The sequence below is a fragment of the Chiloscyllium plagiosum genome, chromosome 24, assembly GCF_004010195.1.
Source record: "Chiloscyllium plagiosum isolate BGI_BamShark_2017 chromosome 24, ASM401019v2, whole genome shotgun sequence".
In the NCBI taxonomy this organism is placed as follows: domain Eukaryota; kingdom Metazoa; phylum Chordata; class Chondrichthyes; order Orectolobiformes; family Hemiscylliidae; genus Chiloscyllium; species Chiloscyllium plagiosum.
In genome coordinates this window covers 36,560,435-36,579,514 of record NC_057733.1, presented here as the reverse complement: position 1 = coordinate 36,579,514, position 19,080 = coordinate 36,560,435, and the positions used below count along the sequence as shown (strand labels likewise).

The 19,080-nt window shown below is 40.9% G+C and overlaps 1 protein-coding gene across 1 annotated transcript in view; it reads left to right on the top strand.

The window, feature by feature from the left end:
* ccdc40 (coiled-coil domain containing 40) overlaps positions 1-19,080 on the top strand; it is a 96,530-nt gene that overhangs the window by 63,216 nt on the left and 14,234 nt on the right. The window contains exons 15-19 of the mRNA XM_043714804.1: positions 1,619-1,864; positions 6,108-6,321; positions 10,065-10,234; positions 11,414-11,505; positions 13,851-13,971. Of these exons, the coding sequence (XP_043570739.1) occupies positions 1,619-1,864; positions 6,108-6,321; positions 10,065-10,234; positions 11,414-11,505; positions 13,851-13,971 (843 nt within the window). The remainder of the gene's footprint in view (positions 1-1,618; positions 1,865-6,107; positions 6,322-10,064; positions 10,235-11,413; positions 11,506-13,850; positions 13,972-19,080) is intronic.

Here is a 19,080-nt window from a genome sequence, read left to right as displayed (position 1 = left end):
TAACCTTAGTGTTAACAAACTTAACAACGTATGTAACATTCTAGCATTATTATGAAAACAGATTATTTTGAATTTGTATCACATTGCTTTTTATGAGACCTAACTGTGGCTACTTCATTTCTCTACATTACACCAGTGATTCCACTTCAAATATATTTTAATGATTATAAAGCTTCTGTTCATTCCTAATGTATGGTGAATAAATGTGATGTATCTAATGCTTATCTGCTCTAAATTTTTATGTTCATCCCTTTTTCTGTAAATTAGTAAACCTAATGGCGTCATACTTTGTCATGAAAATGTTACTTGGCACTAAACCTATAATAGTTACAAATTTTATCACTATACTTTTGTCCAAATATTTTTTTAAAATGCACTATTATATTTAAGATTTAAGTTTAATTTGTGTATGATTTTTAAATCCAAATGTGGGGAAAAGAGTGATGGCAGCTGTCCATGGAAGGGATTCTCAAAAAGTAAAATACATCTAAGCTCGTCATTAAAAGTATAGACAGCTCTTACTTACCATATCCCACAAAAATATTTTTAAAATGCTTTTTCCCATGAATGTGTTCATTGTGACTTCTGATCTTTCATGACAAGGTGCACAGTTGTACCAGGAGTGTTATGTTTATATTAATGTGCTGTTGTCTTTCATTTACAAAGCCTTTGGTTCAGATTAATTATTAAACTGTGAAAATAAACTTACAATGCATGAACAGTTTGTATGCAAAAGATTTGCTTGTACATGTAAAGACCAAATCTTTAGACATAAAGCTTATTTCATCTTCTTGCTGAATTTTGCAAATAGTTATACACTAATGGAAACCAGCAAAATAGTTTATAACAGCCACTACACAATCATTGCTGACAGTAAGGGGCTTCTGATTAAACTAAAGGAAAAATTATTTTCTATTGAAAGATTTATGAATAACTGAGTTGGTTCTTCCAGCAAGTATTTTGCAGTACATTTGTATGATTTTTGGTTTCTTTAAGTGATAACACTACAAAAGTAGAAAACAAAACATTGTTTTGGGGAACTATGTGGAACAGAGGGTTGAACCAGTATTTCAACCTCTAACTTAGTACATTGGATGCATGATTGATGTTAACAGATCTTTACAACTAATAGGTACATGTGGATTCTATATGGTCTTAACTTTATTTGCAAAGATGAATTTTCGAAGGAAGGATTACACTTAACTTGTAGCACAAAGTTGGGCGGCACGGTGGCACAGTGTTCAATTCCCGCCGTAGGCGACTGACTGTGTGGAGTTTGCACGTTCTCCCCGTGTCTGCGTGGGTTTCCTCCGGGTACTCCGGTTTCCTCCCACAGTCCAAAGATGTGCAGGTCAGGTGAATTGGCTATGCTAAATTGCCCATAGTGTTAGGTAAGGGGTTAATGTAGGGGTATGGGTGGGTTGCGCTTCGACGGGGCAGTGTGGACTTGTTGGGCCGAAGGGCCTGTTTCCACACAGTAATGTAATCTAAAAAAAAATCTAATCAAACTTTCTCCTCTTTTAACTTCAATATGGCTCCATAATTCTTATTTACCAGGCATATTTATAACTATTTAGTTTCTTTGTGAATTTTTACTAAAAATGTTCCTTCTTCATAGGAAATCGATTATGCAAAAACAGAAAATGAATATGCTCAAATAAATCTGGAAATGAATGACAGGAAAGCAGAACTGACCACACTGCAGAAAACTCTACAAGAACAGTACAATGAATTAACTGAGAAAAACAAAGTTATCTCATTGAGTGAGAAAGAAATTGCTAAACGACTACTTGCCATTCAAAATAAACAGTCAGTGCTAAACATGCACAACAAGAGGATTGCACAACTGATAGCAGAGATGGGCGTAAGTTCAAGAAGCAAGTACTGTGACCATTGAGATAAAATAGAAATTTATTTTTAATTTTCCCAGTAAACATACCTAGATATTTAGGTTTTTGAAAATGAAATATTACAGCTTTAAAATAAACTTATGCAGTGGAGGAACATTAGAATGTCAGGTTCTGGATGGATGTATTAAGATAGTCCATAAGGCTTTTCTCGCCCCAAATTATCCTGAGATCCTCCTGTTCCCCACCTCGTCAATTTTTGTGTTTTATTCAAAAAGGTTTGTTTGCTTTGAAAATTCAACATGTACTTTAAAAAAAAAATTAAAATGAGGAAGGAAACTGCATGTCTATTCCTCAAACACACTTGCTTTTACTGTCCTCATATATGTCATTGAGTCATAGAGCATGGAAACAGACCCTTCGGTGTGACTCATCCATACTGATCAGATATCCTGAGTTAATCAAGTCCAATTTGCCAACATTTGGCCCATATCCCTCTCAACCCTTCCTATTCATATACCCACCCAGATGCCTTTTATATGTTGTAAATGTACCAGCCTCCACCACTTCCTCTGCAGCTCATTCCCTCTGTGTGAACAGGTTGCCCCTCAGGTCTCTTTTAAATATTTCCCTCTCACGTTAATCCTATGCCCTCTAATTTGGACTCTGCTACCCTGGGGAAAAGACCTTGGCTATTCACCCTTTCTATGCCCCTTATGATTTTATAAACCCCTCAGCCTCCGATGCTCCACAAAAATTAGCCCCAGCCTATTCAGTCTCTCCCTATAGCTCAAACCCTGGCAACATTTCTGTAAACCTTTTCTAAACCCTGTCAAGTTTGACAATATCCTTCCTATAACAAGGAGGGAGACCAGAACTAACCAAAGTATTCCAAAAGTGGCCTTGCCAATGTCCTGTACAGACAACTTGACATCCCAACTCCCATACTCAATGCACTGACCAATAAAAGTAAGTATACCTATTCTCTGCTTGTTTATGTGTCTGTCTCAATGCCTCTTAAACTTTGCTACCATATTTGCTTTTATCTCCTCCCCTGTCAGCACATTCCAGGCACCTACTACCTTTCATGTAAAAGATTTTTCTTGCATCTCTCCTTTGAATTTTTCCCTCTCACTTTAAACCTGTGCCCCCTCATATTTGACATTTCCACCCTGGGAAAGAGACCCTGACAATCCACCCTATCCATGCCCCTCTTAATTTTATATACTTAAATCTCACCTTACAGCTAATACACTCCAACCAGGCAACACCCTGGTAAACCTCTTCTACACCTTCTCCAAAGCCTCCACATCTTTCCTACAGTGTGGTGACCAGAACTGCGCTGTGGCCTAACCAAAGTCTTATACAGTTGCAACATGACTTGCCAACTTTTATACTCAGTGCCTCGATTGATGAATGCAAGCAAGCTATATCCACTTATGTTGTATTTTCAGAGAGCTACAGACTTGGATCTCAAGATCCCTCTGTATATCAATGCTCCTAAAGGTCCAGCCATTTAGAGTTTACTTTCCTCTTGCATTTACCCTCCCAAAAAGCATCACCTCACACTTGTCCAGATTAAGCTCCATTTGCCATTTCTCTGGCCATCTTTCCAAGTAATCTAAATCATGCTGCATCCTTTGATACCCTTCCTTCTTATCCACAACTCCACCAATTTTCATGTCATCTGCAAACTTACTAATCCAACCACCAACATTTTCATCCAAATTATTTACATATACTACAACTAACAGAGGTCCCAATACTGACCTAGTAGGAGAGACTGGGACCCAAGGACACACCTTCAAAATTAAGTGATGACCCTTTAGAACTGAGATGAGGAGGTATTTCTTCAACCACAGGGTGGTTAATCTGTGGAACTCAGCAGAGGACCTTAGCGACCAAGTCATTGAGTGTATTTAAGACAGAGAGAGAGATATTGGTAAGGGGATCAAGGGGAAGAAGAAAGGAGAATAGGGTTGGTAAATACATCAACCATAATTGAATGGCAGAGCAAAGCTGGTGGGTGGATTAGCCCAATTCTGCTCTTATGTCTAAGGGTTTTATGCTCCCTTTTTCTTTTTAACTAAACATACAACATCTCTTTTCACCCAAGATTCCCATCCTTATCTTTCATCCTCACAGGAATATGCTGGCCTTGAACTCTAGTCACCTGGCTTTTAAAAGACATGTCAGATGCAGATTTTCCTTTAAACAGCTGTCCCCAATCCAATTTTTCCAGTTTCTGCCTGATGTTGTAATTTTTCTCCAATTTAGTGCTTCATCCTGAGATCCAGTCTTATCCAGTGGCCTCAAAATGGAGTCAGTAGACCCAGCATTTGTTCACAATAATATGAGAAGTTTGTTGACTACGTCATTTATCAGAACCAACCTTTGAGCTACACATGTGTCTGTCTATTTCTGGTGCACTGTACCACATACTGAAGTACTGAATCAGGAAGTCAATACCACTCATTATGCAGCCACTTCACAAGAAGAGACAGTCTTAAACATTCCAAGACTGAATTCTGGCAAAAGGTTCTCATCTCTGGTAGACAATAAGATCATGTTTTCATTTCTAATCTGATCAACATTCAACTGCATGCTAACCAGATGTCACACTTTACGTAGACCAGACATTGTTTATAGCATTCCAAGTTGTTCCCTTATCCGATGATTTCATCATCAAGGCTACATTCATGCTTCTTTTAATGACTCCCTGGACTGTTTGTTTGCATCTACTCACCCTTAGTATGTGACAAATACTTCCATCTGACTCTGTATTTAATCCTTACAGCCTCAATTCTTTTAGCTTTCCTCAGCCTTGCCCCTTGAGCTGTTCCAAGATTGCTAATCAGTGATACTGCCCATTCCCCTTTATGCTCCGCCACCCCAGGTATCGAGCCTAGGGCTATAAAGTTACCGGGTTATACCACCTGTACAAGTTGGCCATACAATATGCATTCTTGCCACATGTATTTTGGCCTCACATTCTCCAAATCCTACAATCCTTGCCATCTTTTGTGTGTCCTTATGATGCAGTGACCTGAGTAAATTAAGTCAGCAATGAATACCAAATGGGCAATACCCAAAACAGGGGAGGTGAATCCAATCTATGGGTGAGGTCATGGGGAATTTGCAAAGGAATACAGATGTGTTAAATGAGTGGGCAACGCTTAGCAGATGGAATTTAATGAGGAAAGTTTAGCACTTTGATACAAGAATCAAAAGGCAGCTGATTATTTAAATGCAGACAGACTGCAAAAAAAGTACAACACAAGAGAGATCTTGGTGTCCTTGTTCAGGAAACAAAATATTTGCATGTAATTAAGAAGGAAATTGAAATTTTGGCCTTTATTAATGGGGGTTTGGAGTTTAAAACTAAGGAATTCTTGTTCTAACTGTGCAGGGTGGTGGTTCTGAAGGGATTTGACAGAGTAGATGCTGAGATGTTTCCACTAGTGTGGGGATCTCAAACAAGGGGATATAGTTACAGAATAAGGACACACTCATCTAAAAATGAGATATGAAGGAAACTATAAGATATGCAAAGGAAATTCCACGTAATAAGTTTAATTTTGTTGATTGTTGAAAATTTTAGTTGAATCCTTACTTTGGACATGAGAAATTTGTTACCGAGAAAGCATCTTGAGAAAACTCAGATTGAGCTCCATAATGAAAGTGCCAAATTTGTACCAGAATTTAAATATTATGGAAAATATTGAATTGCAATGATGTAGATTTAAGATAATGAAAAGGATAAGTGGGCGGCACGGTGGCACTGCTGCCTCACAGCGGCACTGCTGCCTCACAGCGCCAGAGACCCGGGTTCGATTCCCGCCTCAGCAACTGTCTGTGTGGAGTTTGCACATTCTCCCCGTGTCTGCATGGGTTTCCTCCGGATGCTCCGGTTTCCTCCCACAGTCCAAAAATGTGCAGGTTAGGTGAACTGGCCATGCTAAATTGCCCGTAGTGTTAGGTGAAGGGATAAATGTAGGGGAATGTGTCTGGGTGGGTTGCTCTTCGGAGGGTCGGTGTGAACTTATTGGGCCGAAGGGCCTGTTTCCACACTGTAAGTAATCTAATCTAATAAGTCATAATGAGTTTGAATTTTGATGTCATGATTTACTGTGCTAAATGTTGCATGGAAGGGAAGATATCTTTGTCCAAGCTAGTTTAAAGATGGGATAATTTCAAATTAGTGTTGTTTAGGAGGGACTTAATGTTCAAATTGACAGAATATCCACCTTTACTCTTTAGGGACGTGAAATGAGCCCTCTGGAACTCAAAATCAAAACTTTGACAAAAAGCATTGAAGAACACAACAAAGAAATTTCAACACAGCAACAGTACTGGCTGAAACAACAGCATGAGCTAGTTAGACTGACCCAAGAAAGGGAAAAACAGACAGCTGATGTGGAACTGCAGAAGAAACAGGTCACTATACTCCAACAGAAGAAAATCCGCACTGAAAGTAAGTTGACACCGCTGAAGCCAAGTGCCAACTCGAAGACACCTCCTCTTACTGCCCCCTCAACCAGGACCTCACCCTCCATCACCAAACCATCATCTCCCAGACCACACACAACTTCATCACCTCAGGGGATCTCCCACCCACAGCTTCCAACCTCATAGTTCGGGAACCCTGCACCACCCGATTCCACCTCCTACCCAAAATCCACAAGCCTGACTGCCCTGTACAACCTATCGTCTCAGCCTGCTCCTGCTCCACCAAACTCAACTCCACCTACCTTAATACTGTCCTATCCCCCCTGGTCCATGAACTCCCCACATGCGTTTGAGACACCACCCATGCCCTCCACCTCCTCCAAGGCTTGCGTTTCCCTTGCCCCCAACGCCTCATCTTCATCATGGACATCCAGTCCCTCTACACTTACATGCGCCATGACCAGGGCCTCCAAGCCCTCCATTTCTCCCCTCCCAATGTCCCCACCAGTACCCTTCTACTGACATTCTTATTTGTTTGGATGGACTGGTCCTCACCCTCAACAATTTGTCCAATTCTCCCACTTCCTCCAGATGAAAGGGATAGCCATGGGCACCCCCATGGGCCCCAGCTATGCCTGTCTCTTTGTGGGTTATGTAGAACAGTCCATCTTCCGGAGTTACACCGCACCACTCCCCACCTCTTCCTCCGCTACATTGATGACTGCATTGGTGCGCCACCTCGTGCTCCCACGAGGAGGTCGAACAATTCATCAATTTCACAAGCACATTTTCACCTCCACCTCAAATTCACCTGGACCATTTCTGACACCTCCCTCCCCTTCCTAGACCTCTCCATCTCCATCCATGAGGACCGACTCTACACCACCATTTTTTACAAACCCACCAACTCCCATAGCTACCTGGATTACACCTCCTTCCACCCCACCTCCTGCAAAAATGATATCCCGTATTCCCAATTACTCTGGCTCAGCTGCATTTGCTCCCAGGAGGACCAGTTAGACCACAGAACACACCAGATGTCCTCCTTCTTTAAAGACCAAAAGTTCCCCTCCCACATGGTTGAAGATGCCCTCCAATGCATCTCATCCACATCCCGTACCTCCGCCCTTGAACCGCACCCTCCAACCGCAACAAGGACAGAACCTTCCGGTCCTCACTTTGCACCCCTACGCCCTTTAACAAGCCACCCTCTCCTCCTGGCACCTCCCCCTGACACCGCAGGAATTGCAAAACCTGCATCCATACCTCCCCCCCTCACTTCCATCCAAGGCCCAAAAGGAGCTTTCCACATCCATCAAAATTTCACCTGCACTTCCACACATGTCAGTTACTGTATCTGTTGTTCCCGATGCGGTCTCCTCTATATTGGGGAGACTGGATGCCTTCTCGCAGAGTGCTTTAGAGAATATCACCGGGACACCTGCACCAATCAACCTCACCACCCCATGGCCGAACATTTCAACTCCCTCTCCCACTCTGCCGAGGACATACAGGTCCTGGGCCTCCTCCATCGCCACTCCCTCACCACCCGATGCCTGGAGGAAGAATGCTTAACTTCCACCTCAGGACTCTTCAACCCCAGAGCATCAATGTGGACTTCACCAGTTTCCCCATTTCCCCTCCCCCAACTCTTAGGTTGGGGATTCCTGATGAAGGACTCCGGCCCGAAATGTCGATTTTCCTGCTTCCCGGTGCTGCCTGACCTGCTGTGCATTTCCAGCAACACACTGTTGACTCTGATCTCCAGCATTTGCAGACCTCACTTTCTCCTAAGTTGACACCAATCTGAGTCTAGTAATCAATATGAACTTAAACATTAATGTTGTACACTCAAATAATCTTTAATACCTATCTTGCTTAAAACATATGCAATTTACTAACAGGATGTAACAATGTGGAAAATAGAAGCAGATAGACCACAGGATAACACTCGTGCACACTCTTCCAATACACCTTCATTCCCTCAAAGACCAAAATTTGTTTTTTTTTTGGGCTTAATATATTCAATGATGGGGCATCCACAACCTTCTGAAATAGAGAATTCCAAATACTTACAACTATTGAAAGAAGAAATGTCTTCTAATGTCAGTCTGAAATGATTGGTTTCCTTATCCTGAGATTGACCCGAGCTTTAGATTCCTTCGTTTTGGGAAACAACCTCAAGGTGTTTTTACCTGTCAGGCTCCTTCAGAACGTTGTATGTTTCAATTTCTAAAGTTCAGTGAATATAGACCTAATTAACTTAATTCATTATCACATTATTCACTCTTCTGTAGAGCCAATATCATGAACTTATGCTCCATCACCTGCAAGAATATCTTTTTCTTAGAAATTGAATTAAACCTGTGCACAGTACTCTAGTTATGAATTCACCAATGTCACATGCATTTCTAGAAAGACTATTGGCTGAATTATATGTTTGTGAACTAAGTGTCAATTTTGTTGCTTTTCATGGAGGGTTTCTTTCTGCGATCCCTAGCAAATTCTCTCACTTCATTAACTACCAATCTCACTCATGTGGCAGCCTTATTTTCTGGTTCTAGCCCCATTCTACCACTCGCCAGACTTAAGACAACTTGTCATTGTAAGGATATCGCAGTATCTTCATGCCAGTGCCATTTTAAAAGGCCATTGTGCATCCAGACAAGCACTATAGTCCAGAACTGCCAAGCACAGTTCCTGATATTTGCCCCAGATCTGACAGAGAAGGGAAATTTGATGCCTCGCTTTGTGGGCAATGACATGGAGGACCTGGGTAGATGGGGTGGTGCAGAGACAGTCCATCCTCTTCACCCAGGATCAGCACAGGAGGCCATGAGGTCAGACCAGAAGTGGGTAAAAGCAAGTGAGCAAGTGTTGCAGGCAATATTAAGATTGCTAGAGCATGAGCCAAGGATGGTACAGTAGCAGAGACACTATAAGTCATTGGAACTTAGACTGGGAGCTGTGTGTTGTACAATGTTTTACATTGCTGTGCATTCCTCCAAATGACTAAGATTATAGTGAGCAGGTGACAATCTTGGAAAAGTCTAACATTGTCTGATATCAAAGCCTCTTTTGCTGATCCTGGGTAAAGACGATGTACTGTGTCTGCACCACCCCATCCACCAAGTCCCTCCTTGCAAAGTAAGGCATCATCTTTCCCTTCTCTGCCACGTATGGAACAAATATCAGGAACTGTGCTTGGCAGTACTACAAATAATACTTGTCTGGTTACACGATGGCTTTTTATAAATGGCATCGGCACAAAGATGCTGGTTAATTCTGGGATATCCTGGCAGTGATGAGCATGAATTCATGGGCGCAAAACAGATCCACTGGGCCTTCTGGAGGTGGGTGGGGGCCTAACAAACAGCTCTTTATAAAATCTGGGCTGAAGTTTCAAAGAACTGTGGTAGGCCTTCTAACCAGCATTTGACCCACTTCTGAACCACCTTCTCACGTGGCAACACCTATTCCCACCTCACCAGAACAAAAATTGCATGTGATAGGACCCTTCATATGGGGGCTGGTCAGCAAATTTTCCAACTCAAGCTACCTGCCTTGGCAGTAAAAATCCAGCCCCTTCAAAATGTTATGTCACACTTGCATAAAAATCGTAGATACCATTTTGTACTAAACCCCAACCCACCACCGCCATGACCACCTATCTGCCTATTTAATTTCCCTTTGCTGTACTCACCAGCTTGTCCTCTACTTCAACAATGTTATTTGACACAACTAATCCAATATATTTTCTTCCTGTAGACATGATACAACAAGGATTGAATGCAAAGAAAGACATTGAACGTCACATGCGTGCTCTGTCTAATGACATGGTGAAACTCAATGGGTTGTTAACAAAGAATGCCTCCATGAAGGATTTACTTGAGCACTCAAATATATTGATGGAAAATGAATTTGTAACCGCATTGAAGGTCAGTATGGTTAAAAAATAGTTTGCAAATATACAACACCCTTCCATCATAGAAGTAAGTGCATCATCATTGTTTGTCATTATGCTTGTCTTTAGTCAGATGACATCCAGAGTATTGCACTCAATTTTGGTTCTCTTGTATGGAATGGATTATAGCAGCCATGGAAAGTGTTCACAGGAGTGCTGCAGGAATGATTTCTAGCTTAAAAAAATTATTTACCCTATAGACTTGGAGAGCTGGAAATATTTACTTCACAGGAACATACTTAAAAGCATCCTGATATATGTGTTTAAAATAAGGAAAGGGTTGAATTGCATATCAAATGATAGATATTTCAAGTTTGACAAATTGAGCAAGATTAAGGAACATCCATTGAAAATATACATGTCTCGGGATAGATCAGATGTTAGATGTTCATTTCTGAGAAAACTGAGCATCTTAAAAATGTGTGGTGCCTGCAAATTCTGCACATCTTCAAAAGGTGCATTCGATTGGTTCAGGGATTACCTCAACTGATTTTGATCCACCACTCGGAATCAGAGGAGACTTTCCAAAGTGTTTTCAAGATTTATTTTTATTTGCTCATGAAATTATGTAGTTGCATGTGGGTGTAGTAACTGCCATAATGCTCTAGGCATCTTGAGTTAGAGGCAGGCTTGGTGATCCAACAGGTTTTTTCTTCACTATATTTTTATATTTTCTAATGATGCCTAAAAGTTATTGTAGATGATTTGCACTACTGCTTTCGTTTTTCGTTTTCCCCTGCAAAGTATAATGTTAGTTATATGTGAGCAAGGTGACAATATGAGACTGGTTTTGTTTTTGATTGCATTTTGGTTTTCCATGAGATACAGCATTTTACTTCAAAGTTTTATTTTTCCAAAGTTCTGGATGAATATTTTGATATTTAAAAAGCAAAGCTATTTCGAATTTAATTTAGCAAGATTTGTAAATTTAGACAGGTTGTGGCAAAGAATAATAATGCTTTGCTTAAATGCAAAGCACGTATGTTATTTAGCAATCTAATTAGGTGGCTAAAGGCTTCATTAGAAAAAGTGCTTTATCTACTTGTAAGTGACACCTTGCAAATCACAAGATGAGTAATGGCCTACAACACTGAATAAAATGTTGAATTAAAATTTGCTGGATACACCTAAGTATTTTCATTTACCTTTTCAGGATGCTGAGCGAGAAGCTATTGAAAAACAGCAAAAGCTGGATCAGCTGAAGGAAGAGAAAGAACGGCTAGTTAACAGTCTTGTGGAAGCAGAGTAAGTATACCAGTGTATTGCTCTGATTTTAATTTCTATTTGAAGTGAACCTAAATGCTTCATTAATATTAATCTGGAATGGTTTTAAATAATAATATACATTTATAAAGTTCCTTTATGTTGAAAAATATTCTGAAGCATTCTAAATTAGAAGATTAAGACATGATCTGATGAAAGTCTTCAGGATATTAATAGAAGAAAAGAGAATAAACTATTTCCGTTGGTTGAAGATTCTAGACCTAGGAGACATAGTCTGAGAATGAGGGCCAGGCCATTCAGAAGAGATGTTATCAAGAACAAAGGGTGGTAGAGGTTTGGCACTCTTCCAAAAATGGCATTTGATGTTAGTTGTTAGTTTTAAATCTGAGATATATTAATTTTTGTTAAACAAAGGCATTAAGGATATGGGCAAAAGGCAGGTATATGGAGTTGAGCCAGAGATCAACCATGATCTTATTAGATAGTGGATCAGGCTCGAGGGGCTGAATGACCTATTCCTGTTCCTAAGTTCCTATTTTTTCTATATAAAAGACAAAAATTTACACCAAACTCAAGGAAATATACTTGTACATGTGATTGAAAGCTTGGTCAAAAAAGTAAGCTTTAAGGAAGGTTCATAGGATTAATGAGCTGAGAGATTTAGAGAGGGAATTCCAGAGCTAAGATGACAAAGAGAAGAGAAATGAAGGGAATAGGGTATGCACAAGATCCAGAGTTTGAAGACCACATTCTTTGAGGGTTATAGAACTGACGGGAATTACAGAAGTAAGAATAGGACAAAACATTTAGGATTTGAGTACAAAGATGAAAATGTACAATTTGAATTGTTAATTTACTGGAAGTCAATGTATGTTAAGCAAGCACAGGCACAATTTGTACGCCAAATTCGGAGGGGTTTAGAATAGAGGCAATAGCATCTTGAAACAGCTCAATATTTGGATTTGAATGATGGCTGACCCAGGTACATTCTTACATGACCATTTAAGTTGATTTTGGATGTCTGGTAAACAGACTGCTGATGAGGTTTGTTTCAAATTCTTTTTATAGACAGGATTTCCCCTTTAGTGAGATGATGTATCATGTGAGTACAGTCCAATGACAGGCAAGGGAGGGGATATCATTCGCTCTATAGGATTGCAAAAAGAATGCACAAACATTTTGAAATTGTCAAAGCTGTCAAGCAACTCAGTACAAACATTTGTTTTTATAAGGTATTATTTGATGGAATTTAAATTTTTTTTAATCAATGAGTCTTTTTTTCCATACTGATTTCATCAATAGACACATAGGTGAAATTATCCATTGTGGATACTAGGTGAGTTGGCGTGGAGAGGGTTCGGCAAAGGTACTTGTGGGGGAATGGGAGGACATAGGAGGCACGGGTTGGCAGGGTATTGGTACAGGGCACAATTTAGTAAAGAAGATATGAGAGGCCATGGAGTTGGCATCGATGGGCCAAGGAGAATGTGTACTGATGGGGATAGTGATGTTTATGGATTCATTTTCTTATGTTAAATTTTAGAATAATGTCAGTGCACAGACGCAGTCTTTGCATCTACGCTACATCTGCAGTCAGCAGCTTCAGCTTTCATTCCAGGTGGCCCACCTCCCAAGGAATGTAAATTTGACCATCCAGAGTACTTTTTCCCAGTTGAGGTTTGCAGAACTAGGAAATGTCCTGCCTCCACACTAGCAAACCTTGTACTAAAATAGAGAGCTAGGAGAGGGCATTTATAATATCCATTTTCATGTGATCTAGGAAGGGAAGGCAGGTGGTCTGTTATTTAATTCAGTTCAGTTTAAAAATAAACTACTGAAATTCTTGGTTTAATACCTACAAATTAGGTAAACAATAGATTCAATTTCATAACTCATTTGGAAAGTATAATTTGCTTGTAGGTTCTAATGACCATCACAGCACTTTCACATTTCTCGCTTCCAACCATTCACGTTTTTCTCTTCATTCCAATTGAATGGCAATTACCTTTTCTTCATGTTGCAACCACGATGGTGCTATTGAGAGTAATGACCCCTCTCCACTTCTTAGGACAATTAATCAGACAAAAAAAAATCTAATTTAAAATAAACTCATAAAATTAGGTTACTGAGAATTGAAGGGCCAAATGGCCCATTTCTGTTCCTACTATCTTTATTTGTCTGCTCTCAGTGGCTATCTGGGATTAGGACTGTGTAATTGTTACTTTCACTTTTAAATAGTGATCTTGACAGTGAAGCTTTTTTTAATTAAAAAAACTCTTGGAAATCTATCTGCTTTTTGTATTATGCATTCCATACTTCCACATTTTCTCTCCCAATATATTTTCATTATGTATTTACATTTACAGACGCCAGATTATGCTGTGGGAGAAGAAGATTCAACTAGCAAAAGAGGCACGGTCAGCTGTTGACTCAGATGTAGGACAGAATGAGATACGAGCCATGAAAGCTGAGATACACAGGATGCAAGTGAGTTCATCTACAAAGATATTGCAAACCAATGAACTAAAAATAAGCTTTACACCTTGATACAGTTCGAATTCAGGTTTGAGGAACTTCAGTTTTCTAGGGAGATTGGCAAAATTGGGACTGTTCTCCTTTAGAACTGAGGCTAAGAAGTGGTTTGATAGAGGTATTCAAAGTCATGAAGATTCAGTAATTCTAGACACAGTAGATAGGATGAGATAGTTTCCATTGCTGAAATGATAAAAACTAGAGGACACTGATTTAAAGTGTATCGCAAAAGAACCAAAGGTGACATAAAGAAAGACTTTTTAATGCAGTAGGTCATTGGTAACACACTGCCTGAGAAAGTGGTTGTGGCTTTTGAGGGAAAATTATTAGCTGAAGTAGAAATGTTTGCAGGACTAAGGAAAAAGGGTATGGGGGTGGAAAATGTGGTACTTAGTGATCTGCTGTTGCAGACAGTCAGTGCAGCCACAGTTGACTGAATGGTCTTCTGTAATATAACCATTCTGATTCTAATCAAATCAACTCAAATACGATATTATTGAAATGACTCATCACTGTACAGGTGAACATGGATCAGCTTTTATATTTTTATACAAAGTAAAAATGAAGAAAACCAAACATTTCCTGATCTTTAACTTTAGAGAGGAGAAGCCACATAACACCGAATTAACCAATAAACCTCTGTCAGTTAGAGCAATTAACCAAGAAACTTCTGTCAGTTAGAGCAAATTGACTGTAACTTTGTGACATGAAGAATGCAGCCCTTATTTCGTGTAAATTATTCAGCAGATTGATTAATATTTCATTTAAATGGTATAGCTGTGCTGTAATCAAAATTCTGTATCCACAGCTTTACACAAGCAGTGTTCAGGAAGATCACAAACATATTACAATTGGCACTGTGGTGATTGTTAACTTCATAGAATATGTGTTCCCTGATTGGGACTGTTAACCTAGTCTAATTAGGATGCCCTGGCTGACAGTTATGAACAGGAGTGTCCCAGGTGTCATTGGCGAGGGAGCATGTGGCATCCACTAATGCTCTCAATGGCTTTAGGGAGAGGTGGGCACCGGGGGGAGATGGAGTGCTTTATTCCTCCCTCCAGCACTATTTTGATTTAGTTCCCTCCTTCTCTGCCTACCTTTTTTTCATATAAGCATTACTCTTATCAGGCTTTGTTTATTAATGTTTCACTGTCACATGTGTGCTTTCCTGGTGGTGAAAAATATAGAATGAAGTTTCAGCACAATGGTGTCTTTTTATCATGTCACTATGCATAAACACACAGCCATGAGTGATTTGGGGAAAATGTAAGCGCTACTGCTGGGCCCCCTTTGGGTGCAGTGGTAATGTGGGGGACGTTTTAAAAGAAAAGAAACAGGAGTGTCAAGAGTTCTGTTCATTCTAAGTGCCAGCTCTGAGCTAGCTGGGTCAGTGCCATGTATTATGCATTGTAAATAAAGGTGACTTGGTGACAGGATACTGATGTTTGTGGAGTTACCTCGTGCAATGAGAGTGGGATAAATGATGTGATCATGCGAAAGCACTTACTAGCTGAAGCCCAATTTTAACTGGCTTTGTCATTAGAAAATGTGGCAAGTGGAGCTTATGACTTATAGGTATTCGGACAGAGTGGACACCCTCAGCAGGCCAGCTGAGCTTGGGGAGCACTACTTGAGAGAAGGCAATTGCAAAGGCTCACTCAGGACATATCCAGAACATAAGGACTCTAGGTCAGCCCACAGCAAAACTTCAAAACAAAACCAAACCTCGACCAAACGGTTAAAATTTTCTTGAAGATTCCAGCCAGTAGTTCCTGCCGGTATATAGACTCGAGACAGCAGAAGAGTCCTACTGAACCGAAATGAAGTAAGAGAACTTGTAGGCTGACATCTATAAGAGTGCGAGGAGAAAGTGAGGACTGCAGATGCTGGAGATCAGAGCTGAAAATGTGTTGCTGGAAAAGCGCAGCAGGTCAGGCAGCATCCAAGGAGCAGGAGAATCGACGTTTCAGGCATGAGCCCTTCTTCAGGAATGAGGAAAGTGTGCCCAGCATCTTAGCCTGCTGGGCACATGCCCGAAACATCGATTCTCCTGCTCCTTAGATGCTGCCTGACCTGCTGCGCTTTTCCAGCAACACATTTTCATCTATAAGAGTGCACACACTGGAAGTTCCACCTACGGGCTGGTTTGGAAAAGTTGAATTGTTTAGCAACATCCAAATCAGACCCAGTCAAATAAACATCTGGTTAATGGTCACCCTTCTAATTGAGGTTGATACTGTGCTTGCAGGATCAGTTATTGCCGAACCAGTCTTTACAAAAATTCGCACTAAACTCTGACCCTTAAGTTTGCTCTAAGACCCTGGCCAGGTGAAGAACCTATACCTTGGAACACCAACATATTAAGGGTACAGGTTCGGTTCCAATCTCTTATGAGAAGCAGCTGGTTTAGTTCCCACTGATTGTAGTAAAAGGCTCAGGCCCAAGCATAATGGGGCGAAATTGGTTGAGTAATATTTAACTTGATTGGCTCAAAATGTTTTGATTAGTAAATGGCTGCCTGAATGAAGTCCTAACTAAATACCTGGAAGTTTTTCGGGAAGGTCTAGACTATGAAAGGTGCCAAGGCCACCTTACATGTTGACCAAGAAGCAATTCCATGATTCTGCAAGGCCTGTCCAGTGCCATTTACCTTACTTGAGAAAGTAGAGGCAGAAATCAGGATGCTGAAACGCAAAGGAATCATCAAACCAGCACATTATGTAGACTGGGTAGCTTCAGTCTTACCGACTTTGTGGAGATTTCAAACAAACAGACAACTGCATTTTGCTGCTGGATAAATACCCAATTCCTCACATAGAGGACTGATATACAAAACTGGCAGGGGTGACTGTCCTTCACAAAGCTGGACATGAGCCATGTATACCTATAATTGCAAATAGATGAGGATTCCCAGAAGTATGGTACAATTAATACCCATAAGGGTTTGTACCAATATATCAGACTGCCTGTTGGGATATCATCAGCCGGAGCTTAGATCTTTTATTGAGTTGCTGAATTATAACGGAAAATTAAAACATAACCTGACCTCCATCCTGGCACCCTTATATCTGCTATTGAGAAAGGGTCAGTCTTGGAAATGGTCTCATAGCCAAAATGTAGCCTTTAGGGAAATGGAGAAACAACTATTGTCATCGAAGGTGGTGGCACACTATGATTCCAAACAAAATGTGGCAAATGGCACGTAATGCCTCCCTGTACATTAGTGTTGGCTCACCAGTGGCCCTGCAGAGAGGAATGCCTGATAGCATATGCTTCCTGGACCTTGGCCAATGCCAAACGAAGATAGGTCCAGGTAGAGAAGAAAAGTTTGACAGTCTTCTTTGATGTGAGAAAGTTCCACCAATACCTTTATAGATGTAAATAGTAACAGACCACAAACCGCTGTTAGAGCTACTTAAAGAGGACAAAGCCATATTGTCCATTGCTTCAGGTCGAATTCAGTGGTAGCCTCTTATTCTCAGTGCGTACAGTTACAAGTTAGAACACCATCTGGGTGACCAAGTGGCAAATATGGATGCCTTGATCTGCCTCCTGCTGGTAGATATAGTAGAAGAGTACTTTCTGTTTTTAAACTTTCCGGACACCCTTCCAGTCACCACTGACCATATTGTACTGTGGACACAAAAAGAAACAGCTGGTGGTGATAGGGAAAGAAAAAGGCAACCACAACCAGAACTGAAACCCTTCTGGACCTGGTGAGACAGTTCACCACCGAGGATGGCATATTATTACAGGATTCTGAAATAGTGGTGCTGGAAGAGCACAGCAGTTCAGGCAGCATCTGAGGAGCAGTGCTGCCTGAACTGCTGTGCTCTTCCAGCACCACTAATCCAGAATCTGGTTTCCAGCATCTGCAGTCATTGTTTTTACCTATATTATTATAGGAAGCAAGAGTGATTATCCCAAGCAAAGGTCACCACCAGATACTGGCTGAACTCTACCAGAGTCATCCAGGGGTTTCCAAAATGAAAATGTTGGCAAAACATTATGTCAAAACGTTATGGCAAAACGTGGTCAAGATTGGATGCTGATGTAGCCGCATCGGTGGAGCAGTGCCCAGAGTGCCAAGAAGTACATTAATTATTGCCAGCAGCTCCCCCACATTCATGGAAATGGCTTGATTATATGTCATCCATGCCAGTCCTTCCATGGTCTATATGTTTTAGCCATTGTGGATGCCCACTCAAAGTGATTGGACATGCATGGAGTTCATTTGTCAAACACAAGGGTGATAATTGAAAAGTTGCAAACATCTTTTGCAACACATGGATTCCTAGAGATGTTGATCAAAGACAAAGGGCCAGCAGAGAAATCGAGTATTTCCTGAAGTCATTGGCATTCGTCATATAAGGCCAGCTCCATACCATCTATTGTTCAATGGTCCGGCAGAAAGAGCAATCCAAATTTTGAAGGCAAGCTTAAAGAAACAGCTTACAGCTTAACTCAATACCAAACTGTTCTGGTTCCTATTTGACTATTAGATCGCCACTCACACAACTACAGGAACAACTCCAGCAGAGAGAAGACTCCACACCATGTTAAATTTAATCTTCCCCTCTAGTGGAGAGGGTGAAACAGCATCAGGAATGCCAATAATGGATCCTCTAAGCAGTTTACTTCAGGGGAGGAACTTTGGTGTTGAAGTCACAAGAATACCTGGCCCTGTATGGGTAAGCAGCATGGTCAACATGAGGTCAGGTCCTGTGACATACAAAGGTCGGGTACAAGAGGCAGTCGTGAACAAGCCTGCAAACTACATGAAAGCTGCAAACTTGCAAACGAGGCAGAGCAAAACATACCTGGACCCTCAGAACATCTGGCAACCTGTCAGAACCCATGGGTTCTACCTCTCTGGGGAGAAAGTGAGGTCTGCAGATGCTGGAGATCAAAGTTGAAACTTTATTGCTGGAACAGCACAGCAGATCAGGCAGCATCCAGGGAACAGGAGATTCGACGTTTCGGGCACAGGCCCTTCTTCAGGAATGAGCAGAGAGTGTTCAGCAGGAGAAGATAAAAGGTAGGGAGGAGGGACATGGAGGA